The sequence below is a fragment of the Mus pahari genome, chromosome 14, assembly GCF_900095145.1.
Source record: "Mus pahari chromosome 14, PAHARI_EIJ_v1.1, whole genome shotgun sequence".
Lineage (NCBI taxonomy): Eukaryota > Metazoa > Chordata > Mammalia > Rodentia > Muridae > Mus > Mus pahari.
In genome coordinates, this window is record NC_034603.1 from 83407691 (window position 1) to 83419111 (window position 11421).

General features: G+C 51.4%; 1 protein-coding gene across 1 annotated transcript in view; it reads right to left on the bottom strand.

Moving 5' to 3' along the window:
• Positions 1 to 1088: 1088 nt before the first annotated feature.
• The window catches only part of Srp68 (signal recognition particle 68), a 27387-nt gene continuing 17054 nt past the window's right edge, over positions 1089 to 11421 (bottom strand). Inside the window, exons 9-16 of the mRNA XM_021211457.2 lie at positions 9910 to 10008; positions 8676 to 8740; positions 6773 to 6929; positions 4588 to 4682; positions 3677 to 3806; positions 2549 to 2624; positions 2120 to 2172; positions 1089 to 1833 (exon numbers count right to left, since the gene is read on the bottom strand). Coding sequence (XP_021067116.1) covers positions 1606 to 1833; positions 2120 to 2172; positions 2549 to 2624; positions 3677 to 3806; positions 4588 to 4682; positions 6773 to 6929; positions 8676 to 8740; positions 9910 to 10008 — 903 coding nt within the window. The 3' untranslated portion in view covers positions 1089 to 1605. The remainder of the gene's footprint in view (positions 1834 to 2119; positions 2173 to 2548; positions 2625 to 3676; positions 3807 to 4587; positions 4683 to 6772; positions 6930 to 8675; positions 8741 to 9909; positions 10009 to 11421) is intronic.

The following is an 11421-nucleotide window of genomic DNA, read 5'->3' on the forward strand; positions in this document are numbered from 1 at the left end:
AGAGCGAGCACAGTCAGAATGATGAACCTCTCTCTCTCTCTCTCTCTCTGTCCCTACCATTTGGGGTGTGGTTCCCCATGAGGCTGGGGGTTGTGAGACCTGCTTCTTAAGAAGAGGTAAACTGAGCCACAGCCGGAACCTCTCCACCCCTCACCCTCTCACACACTACACTAAACTCCTGCACAGCAGCACCTCAGGGCGGTACAGAGATGCACAGCCTCAGCCAGCGTGGCCTGGGGCTGCAAGGGCAGCGGAGGGGAGGGGTAGGAAGAAAGGCCCAGAGCTTCAGTGACCCGATGGTAGAGTTCCTGCCCAGCATCGGCAAGGCCTGGGTTCTGTCACCAATTCCAAAAGGTAATGTAATGACCTCAATACCGCCTCAGCCCATCTCGGACACTGAGCAGGACCTTCAGGACTATCTGCAGCTGTCAACCTGTAGGCATCCATCTTGCTATCTCTTCATAGGGAAGGGAGGGAACAGAGGGGAAAAAAAGGAAACTCCTAAATCACAGGCAGATGACGAAACTTAAACAGAACCAGACAAGATCCATGACAGCCCAACTCATACGTGATAAACAGTCATGCGGCTCCTTGACACTTTGGCAATTCCCCAGGGAGAAGGCAGCCCCTTTGAGCAGCCCAGGCTAGCCCAGCATGTCTCCCGTAATAACCCTTTCTAGATCTTTCACCCTTGGAGTGAGTGCACACCCTCAGCCTCTCAGCCTCCGCCTGCCCTCCCTCACACTATCGAGGCAGCTCTGGTCTGAAGCACAGAACCAATGTCTCATTCCCGGTGGGCCTTCGCTTTCCAAAGGGACTGCGAGGCACCTGTGTATTTCAGGTTTATGCCTGTCATGGAAATTAAAGTATATCCAATATCCAAAGCAAACAGCCACAGGTAAAGAGGAGGAGTGTAGAAGGAAATGTGGTGTTGTCTAAACTCACAGATGGAGACACTGAAAACTGCCTCTAAGGCCACATCTGGCTGCCAGCAAGGCTGCATTCACTTGCCCTCACAGTCAGTCAACCAGGCCCCGGGGAGCTGGGTGGAGGGTGAGGGAGGACATGCAAAAACCAGACACAGCCTCTATCATCTTTGCCTTTTAATAGAAGATTTGGTTTCCTCATTTATGAGTGTAACATAGTTAAAAATAGAGAGCTCTGCTTGTTCTCGGAGAAGGGTAAGGCTGACCACAACTCTGGGTGACATTGCCTGTGTTTCAGTCATTGACAAACTTCAGGAGACTTTGGACGCTCACAGCGAGGAGGGGTCATTTCAAATCCATGGGACTGAGTACACATGACAAACACTCCCAAGCCCCCCAGGCCTGGTGTGGACCAACAGCGATCAGCCATGGCTTACAAGGGTAGGACAGCAGCAGTCCCCAGGAGGCCCAGGGGACACAGAGACCCTGACTCTGGGCCCAGAGGATGACAGGCTACAAGAGTAAGTCACAAACACACAAGATGAATGGCCGCAGGGCTGAGGGTCCTGAGCTCTGCCCCAGCCAACCCAGAACTGGATTTAATGCCATGGAACTTGTCGGGTCTGTCTCAATACACAGTATGCCAGGACCTCCCTGCCCCGAGGAAGAGCCTGGCTGGTTAGCTCCTGAAACCAAAGATGCCCTTGATGTAGCCTGTGAGGCCACTCTTGGTCTTCTGCTCCAATTTGTCCTCAAGGGGTGGGAAGGCCACATGGTTGAGGGCCAGGTCAAAGAACAAAGGCTTGCAAGGGATGGGCTGGAACCCTGGTGGGAAGTGCACGAGGTTGGCTTGCTTGGTGACGAGGGAAGGGTCCAGGCAAAAGGACTCAAACCGTTCAACCAGAGGCTGGAAGACACATCAAAACATCAATAAGAAGGTCCACAGTGGATATCTGAAATCAAACCTGGGTCCCCTGCAACAGCAAGTAACCGCTAAGCCATCCTCCAGTCCCAACATCAGTTACTGTCACGGAGTAACCTGGAGGGACCTTCCTCCACTTCCCTAGGGGATATGGACCACCAACAAGCCACTGAGTATTTGTGGGTGTCTGGGCAAGAAAAGGGAAGAAGTAGGGGTGCCTAGACCCAGGGACAGAATGCTCCCTTACCCCGGATGCCACAGCTGGTCTTACCGTATTGTCTTTGACTTGGGACGAGGTGTCTGTTTGATGAGAGTCATTTGCATCTGAAAATTCCACAGGGATTTAGTAAGAACAGGGACTTTGCACACTCTTACTGCTGTGTGGCTTTTTATCATGGTGAACAGGGCTCTAAACGCCGTGTCAAGCTGGTCAGGAGGAACACAGCGAGGGACCCACTGTGGCCAGCTCTCAGGAGCTGCAGAGTTTGTGAGATGCTAAGGAGAAGGGACAGCTTGATGGGTTTTTCCAAATTCCTCTGCACAGTTCAGTGCCCAGTTTAACAGGCAATAAGGCTAGGAAATAGCAATCTTAAGAGATTAACTGAAATAACGCTTTTTATAGTAAAAAGGTGGTGTTGGGTGTGGAAGAAGAGTAGCAGAAGATTCTGGGGACACAGCTGAGACCAGGGAGGTGGCTCACCCAGGATGGCTGCGGCCTGCAGCGAGCACTTCTCTGACCGCACCTGAGTGATTAGTTCTTGCACGTCAGGCAGGTCCTGTACAACAGAGAATACAGTCAGAGGCAGGCAAGGTGGAGCTATGAGCCTCACAGACCTGCGGTAGCTGATCCCACCGGGGTTCAGGAGGCAGAGGCAGCAGATCTCTTCTGTGTTCAAGGCTAGCCTGGTCCACAGGAGAGTTCCAGGACAGCCAGGCCTACACAGAGAAACCCTGTCTCAAAAAAACAAAACAAAAAAGTCCCTATTTTTAAAAATGTCTCTACTATAAAAAAGAAAAACAAAAAACCGAACACATTCTGGGTCTGGTGGTTAATTCTAGCCCTTGGGAGGTAGAGGCAAAGAGAACATGAGTTCAAGGCCAGCCTCAGCCAAACAGTGAGTTTGAGACCAACCTGGAGATAGATATCCCATCCCCGAAAACATCAGAAACCAATCCCAACACTGCCCTGTCTTCTTCCAAGTGGGGAGGCTGACACAGCCTGAGAGCAACTCTGCTGCTGAGCTCTGAGTGCCAGCTGACACCCAGGGCACACAAACCTGTAAATACCTGTGGGCGAGCACTCTGGGGTGGCCACTCTCAACTTGCATTTGGCAAATGAGAACCCTGAACCATGGTAAGGATAAAGGCTCGGTCAGCTACACCCCCAAGAACAAAGGTGGGTCAGGTGTGAAATCCCTTGTCGATTCCAGATCTCACACCCGTCAGAGTTATTTCAGCGAGCAGCCAATCTGAGGACAATGTGTGGAGTTTTTGTCTCTGCAAGCAGCAGTGACATTCCCCACCCTGTTCCTGCAGACATGCTTTAGCTGTGACTCTGAGCTTGCTTTGTAGCCTAGATTAGCTTTAAACTCCTGGTTCTGCAGCCTCAGCCTCTTCAGGGCAAGGGTTACCAGGGTGTCCTACGAGAGATGGCTGAAATGGCTTCCTGTCATAGTTAAACCCTTTTCAGGTCCAGAGCAGGGGAGGTTACAGTACAGTGACTCAGGGAGCAGGGAGGAGAAGGGCTGCCGTAGGAGCTGCCGGTGACTGTACCCTCCCAGTCCCTGGACCCCTCACTGGCTTGGAAACAAGAGGAGGCCCAGCTCACCTTCAGGCTGTTCTTAGAAGCTCCTCCGTGAGAACTCACTTCATTTGCATATTTGAGAACTCTGTCATACAGGACGAGGGCTTCACTCCACTTCTTCACCAGCACGTAAGACTGAGCAATGAAGAAACACCTGATGGGGAGAGTCGCCATTTAAAGCAACAGTTGCCCAACACCAGGGCTGTCCTCACTGGCAGGCTTAATGTTAAAGCTGGAAACAGGATGAACTCTGGATCATTGCTTGTGAAACCCCACCCTAACGCTCTGCAGGCAAACTTCCAAGTGTCCCAGCAATTTCAGATGGCTCTGCAGGTCCAACACGAGCCACTGTCTTTCAGTGACTGACGTCAGAGGAGACAGTTCCCCAGGATGGTGGCAGCTAGAGGCAGGCGAGAGAGGAGTACTGACTACACCAACAGGACCCTGCTCATCGCCTGTCTGCATGACTACACCACAACTATCTATCTGTCTCGAACCAGAGCTTTTCAAAAAAAATCACACCAAAATTCTCCAGGGCCAACAGAGCTTTAGTGCTGCCCTTGACACAGCAGGAGGGGCATGAGCAGACAGGGGAGCCTAGGGAGACCGAGGTAGGACTCGCACACATCCCCTGCTGTCCGCCTAGACTGAGGTAGGACACGCACACATCCCCTGCTGTCCGCCTAGACCCTGTCCTGGTGAGCAGTCCCTTTCAAGTGAGCCACTCCGACTCAGCTCTTGTGTGAGGATCTGAGGTGCTCAGTCTCCCCAGTTCAGATCAGGCTCCTGACCTGGCTGCTCTACTTCGCCAATGCCTTTGAAACCTGTGGCTCTCTTAGATGAAGAACTCTGGAAACTCCTGGCTGCCATCTTTGCTGGGAGCCCCAGCAGAGCTGGGGTGCAGCACTCAGCCTTCTAACCCTCAAGGATCTTACCTGTAAGCTTTGAAGACCAGGGTCTTGAGGCCTATCTCTTTCTGGAAGGTTCTGTCCTCTTCTAAACCAGGAAGCTGCAGCAATTCCACCAGATTCTATACAACAACAGATAGAACAAGAAAATCCACGAGAAGACCCAAAGAAGACCTTTTAGGAAGTCAAGTGAGGGGTGGCCTGGCAGCTCTGTATCTGTTGTCACCAAAAGCACACTTGTCCCTTAACACTCAACCCACCTCTCACCAACCTTCGGAGACTTCCTGGACTACATGGATGGGAAAATCCGCACTTCAGTTTGGTTCACCCACTTGACAGTGACAGTCAGCTTATGTGTATGCCTGTACTTACATGTATGTACACATGTGTGCATACGCACATGGAGGCCAGAGGTCAAAACTGGGTATTTTCCTCAATTGTTCTCTGCTTAACTTTCCCTCCCTCCCTCCCTTCCTCCCTCCCTCCCTCCCTCCCTCCCTCCCTTCTGAGACAAGGCCTCTCTATTATGCAGCCCTGGCTGTCCTGGCACTCACCATGTGCACAGAGCTTCCTCTACCTTCCCTGTGCTGGAATTAAAGGCACACAGCACACCCGGTGTCACCTTTTTTTCTTTTCAGGATGTTCTTACTTATGTGGTTGTGTATGCCACATGTGCAGTGCACAGAGACCAAAGGAGGTTTTAGATCTTTAGCAGGTGGAGCTCAGGGAATTGGGAGTCATCTGACTTGAGTTCTGGGAACCAATCTCAGGTTCTCCGAAGAAGAGGAAAGGTGCAGGGTCTGTCTATGTAGCCCAGGCTGGCCTCTAACTCAGAGCCCCACCTGCCCCTGCCCCTGCCCCTGCCTCGGGAGGACTGGGGTCACAGGTGTATGCCACCATGCTCTGCAAGTGTCTTCCGCATTGTTGTTTTGTAATTACTTATTTTATGTATATGAGTATACTGAAGGTGTCTTTAGGCACACCATAGCAGGGCACTGGAACCCATCCATGAGCAGGAGGTCCTGCTCCTCAATTGGTTCTTAATCTGTCAATGTCTTTTTTGAACCAGGAAGGGAGTGTCTTTTATCCTTGGATTCAAAGGAAGCCAGGTGGGGACTGGTAGCGCAGTCACCTCCTGGAGCTAAAGGCAGTAGCACAAAACTACACACAACACGTTACAAATGGTTGTGAGTCACCATGTGGGTGCTGGGAATTGAACTCAGGACTTCTGGAAAAGTAGTCAGTGCTCTTAACCACTGAGCCGTCTCTCCAGCCCAGCACTGTTGTTGTTAAGAGTAATTTTATTTTTATTTATGTGTATATATACACATGACTGTGGCGGCTCACGGAGGCCAGAAGAGGATGTTGGACTCCTTGGAGTGACACGGTTGTGAATTGTGAACCGCCTGCACTGGGGCTGGGAACCCAACTCCTATCCTCTGCAAGAACTGATAATATTCTTCATCACTGAATCACGTCTCCAGCGCACAGCAAGCACTCTGAAGCATCATCCTTTAGACCCCTCCCTCACCTTTTATTTATTTATTTATTTATTTTGGTTTTTTGAGACAGGGTTTCTCTGTATAGCCCTGGCTGTCCTGGAACTTTGTAGACCAGGCTGGCCTCGAACTCAGAAATCCGCCTGTCTCTGCCTCCTGAGTGCTGGGTTAAAGGTGTGCGCCACCATGCCCGGCTCACCTTATTTTTCGAGACATTCTCACCCTCTCACCCACTTTGCTAGACTGTTTGGCCATTAAGTCCCAGGGACCCTCCTGTCTTTACCTTTCAGTGCTGGGATTACGGGTCCTTGCAGCAAGTCCTCTGCTGAGCCACCTCCCCAGCCCCTAATCTTGGTTCATTCTTCTGGAGATTATACAGCTCAGACCTTGTATCTACTGCACAGCTTGTCCATGGTCCCACATGTTAGGGTACAGGTCTAAGCCCAGGCCAGGCTTACACGAGGCAAGCTTACTGACTGACCAGCAGGTCTCTGGATGCCCTAACCCTGTAGAGCATCTTACATGGGGAAAGCACTGAGTGAACGCTGCAGGTGCACAAGTACCCAGACGCCAAGTGCCTGAAACGTGGGATACTAGGCTGTGAGCCACCACAAGACCTTCCTTTGTCTTCCAACTAGTTGCCCTAGGCTCTCAAAAGCCCTTCACTGCCAACATGGCAGGAGGTAGCTGCCTTTCTAGTCCCCAGGGGATACCTGCAGAATGATGTCATAGAGCCGGATGAGGTCCTGAGGCCTGGGAGAGCGCTTGCTGTCATCTTCCGGCTGCTGCTGCAGCAGAGCCCTGTGCAAGCCTTTAGCCATGTTCTCGTTTCGCCTGATTGCTGTTGACAGCTTGATGTAGGTCAGGTAGCTACAACATACCACACAACAGCTTAGGTTACACTCAAGGAAGCTCACGCTCTGCAAACAATGCTAGACTGACTTGGGCTGACATAGTGGGGTGTGGAGGATCGCAGAGCAGGACCATCTGGCCCTCACACCCTTTCCCAAAGCCACAAGCTCCCAGTTTCAGAGGACACTGCTAGTCCTCAGAAAGCAGCAGCCAACTTCTGATGTGGCAGCTGCTGGGCTCTGACACAGGACGGTGTGATGTCACCTGTGGCCCTACTCACACTAGTCACAGGGGCTGCTTTAAGAGGCCACACACGGATGAGAAGTGAGAAGGCAGAGAGGCCACAGCTCAGTGGAGTGTGCACAGAGCAGTGGAGGCCACAGCTCAGTGAGCGTGCGCAGAGCAGTGGAGGCTACAGCTATACTAGGCATACAAGTGACCAAGTCAAGACCAGCGACATTTTGAGAGATAAGAGAAGTAAATATGCAAAGAACGTTAAAATATCTGAGTAAGTTGAATATGAGAAACAGGTGATAGATACGGAAGAGATGTTCCTAAAAGGTTTTCCTATTACACACAAGCAGGCACAGGTTCACCACATTCACGAAAACACAAAGACTACCCGATTCCTGACTCATCCCTTCTGCCCCAAAGCTGCCCTCTCAACCACGGGCAGCTTAGGAGAATGGAAAGCCACGCCCTGACGGGCAGCGCCGAAGGTGGGAAGGTGTTCTACGTGTCCTCAGACTGAGTGGAGGTGAAGGTTCAGAAGCCCCGCTCCAGGTCAGGTGAGCTCAACTCTGACTCTGGGGCTCTAAACTACACAGATGCATAGGCAGAGCTCTCCAGGAGCCTCTTTCTCCTCAGGCTGACTAAACAGATAACATCTATGGCGAACCCTGTACGATATGCCAAGCACCTGAGTCATCTGACAGTCAATGTGACATCCACAAATACCAAACCCCCAAGAATGGAGACCGTGTGTGAGTGCGTGTGTTTGGTGGCAAGTGGGCACATAAGCACAGAGCCCTGGGGAAGACAACTATTGTGTTACTGCACAAGTAGCAGCAAATGCAGAGGGCGAGAATCGGCCACCGGAGCAGACGGTGTCCCGTGCTCGCTCGCTCAGAGAAGCCGGGCAGCCCCTAGTCTCATTTGAAGGCTTGCAGGTGGAATTCAACTGAGCTGAAATGATTGTGTGAAAGTGACATGAACTGCAGAGCTCGGGAGCTACAGGGAGTGAGCCCGAGGTCATAGAGGCTTCAAAGTTACTGCTAGAGGCTGGCTGTGGTGGTTCATACCTAAGATTCTACCATGCTCAAGGCCGAGGCACAAGGAATTACTAAGAGTTGGAGGCCAGCCTGACTACCAGTGAGATCTTGCACTTACACACACACAGAGGGAAAAAGGGAGGGAGAGAGGAAGAGAGAAAACAAAACCCAAAAGCAAGGCTGCAGCTGAGGACCGGCTTGAGAGGAGAGACTGGTGGGGAGACCCTGCCTCAAATCAACAAGCAAGCAAAAAGGAAGAGAAGGGCTCAGGAGTCAGCCTGGGTGCTCTCGCAGAAGAGCAGGGTAGAGCCCCAGCGCCCACACAGCTCACAACCATCCGTAACTCAAGTTCCAGGGCACCCAACACCCTCTTCTGGCCTCCAGGAGCAGCAGGGACACATGTGATGCACAGATATGCGTGCAGGCAACTGTATATATAAAATAACATTTAAAAATGTAAATGCACATAAGCACACACCAAAGCCAAGCTCACCTGTGCAGGTACTGGAGATTTGACACCTTCCCGGACTCTCCATCGAGGGTGTAATCTCTCTGTTTCTGAAAAGGTAAAAAAGGTATAAAGTCAAACTCTTGGCCTTGGCTCTCAGTGCCCTTCAACTAAGATGGGCCAGAACGTTCTCTCCCCAGAGCCACAAAGTCTATCAAGTGTCTGTCATGCCCAGGAATCCATTAACAGAAGGACAAGATTACCCCTGTGCCACTGCCAGCCAAAGGCTGACGCCAGCCAGCTGAGGCGTCCCGTCCTGTCAGGGTGGCACACACTCCTCAAGTGCTGGCTATCAGGAGACTCAGACAGGAAGAGCCTGAGTTTGAACAGTCTGGGAACGTGGTGAGAGCTTGGCTCAAACTAGTTTTTTAAAAACCCCACAAGACTTGCACAGCATACACAAAGTCCTAGGTTCAATGTGCAGTGAACCACAAAACAAAAAAAGCAGCGAGACCACAGCCCCACTGCCGGCTCTGAGACCACAGCCTCCCAGCTGTAGACTCAAATTCTGCCATCCCCGTGTGCCCGGTGTGACCAGTCCCCTAAGTCTCCCACATCTTTGACCTCCAGCATCCATGGAGATGTTACTGCACGTGGTAGTCCTCCTGCCTCTGTCTACAGAATGTTCCAGTTACAGGTGTGCACACCCCACCTTTAGAGCCATCTTAGCATAAGTTAAAATGCCACTTAACCAGTCATGGCTTCAACTTCTGCAAACCCAGCTGTCGGGGGGCTGGCTCAGCGGGTAAAAGCACTGACTGCTCTTCTGAAGGTCCTGAGTTCAAATCCCAGCAACCACATGGTGGCTCACAACCATCTGTAATGAGATATGAACCCCTCTTCAGAGTGTCTGAAGACAGCTACAGTGTACTTACATATAATAAATAAATAAATCTTTAAAAAAAGAAAAATCCCAGCTCTCCACAGGCTGAGGCAGTGGGATCATCTGTAGGGGACACTACACGAGGGAGACACTAGGGTGTGGTATAGAGTGGGAAGGACCTCAGAAAGGCACCATTAGGAAGGCGGTGCCCCTGGAGACAGGCGGCTGAGACCACGGATGACTGAAGAACGGCCAAGAGAATGAAGTGCAGTCTGGGGTCAGAGACCTCTGCTGCCTACACACTGATCACATCTACAAATGGCCCAAGGCCCAGTGATGACCCCTGGGAGCACCCCAGGACAGCTCAGACTGGGGGAGGACAGGCGATGGGCTGACCTGATCAGGCTTGAGCTCCTCCCTCACGGCTTGGAGGGCGTCTCGGCACTCACTCAGCATGGACTCGAACAGGCGCTCCTTCGTTTCTTCACTTTCAGCCTACACAGTGGCAAAATGGAGCAAGAGACAGTTTTGAGTGGACTGGAGGAGGCACGGCATCGCATGGCTCGGAGACGCCGCCTTCTGCAAACCTTTACAATCTGAGCCAATCTGCAGTTCTGGTTCCTTTCAGATTTGAACAAGAGACAGACATTTCTAATCAATATCCAACCAGGAAGACATTCTCCTAAATATAAGACTAAATTGTCGCCGGGCATGGTGGCACACGCCTTTAATCCCAGCATTCGGGAGGCAGAGGCAGGCAGATTTCTGAGTTCGAGGCCAGCCTGGTCTATAAAGTGAATTCCAGGACAGCCAGGGCTACACAGAGAAACCCTGTCTCAAAAAACCAAAACCAAACCAAAACAAAACAAAACAAACAAATAAAAAAAAACCTAAATTGTCTTCTCTAGACATTCTGGGTCCAATGTTGTACATGGCCAACTCTTTGAGAACAACTTCTGGGCAGAAATGGTTGACAAGAAAGAGGCGACAGTATTCGCCCAGAACTAGGCGTCACCCTCAGTACACTGCTTGGATAAACCACAAAGTGACTCATTAACTGAATGCCTGCCACACCACGTTTCCAACCTAAAGAATCTGACTGAGCAGGGAAGCCACAAAAGGCAGGAAGCAGATGGCCCTGTGCCACCGGCCGGCAGACCCACTGAAGTGAAAGCAAAGCATTCCACGGTCATGTTTGACTTTCCACAGAACTAACAGGCAGCCTGACAAATACCAGCCTTCAAGTGGCCTCTCAGGACCACAGAAGCCAGCCCAGAACCCCCACAGAAGCCAGCCCAGAACCCCCACTCCCGTGAGAGAAGGAGCCCAGGTAAAACTTTCTGAAGATCTCGTGTTTTCCCTACATTCTAGTGTAAGGAAATAACTGTAAATTGTCCCAGATATACTACACAGACACTTCCACTTATGGGCCACCTGACTTTCCTGTCCCTTACTAACTTGGGAAACAAATCAGGACCATGGCCTCCTGTAACCTGAAGGCAAACAACATGCCATCAGCTAGCCCACCAGAGCAGTGCCCGCTGTCCAACAGACGTCAGGATGGACACGTGCTCTAGCCGAGGTCCGCCACGCAGCGGGCATCAGTGTGTGCAGCAGGGACTACGGTATGTTACACAGAACAAACACAGCGAGGTGCGGTCCTGTCTGCTGCGACTCCAGACAAGACCCCTCTTCCTCACCTAATCCCTCTGAGGTTCCAGGGGAACTGTGAAAACCGAGAGATAGGTAAACCCCTAAGGAGTCACTGCAGAAAGGGTCAGCCCTAGGATCCACAAACCCAAGGCAGCTCCAGGTGGGCGGGGCCACGCTGTCTGGCAGTGGGCAATAAATAAGGATCTGTCTTCTCTCCTTTTTTTTCTTTTTCTTTTTCTTTTTTTTTGGTTTTTC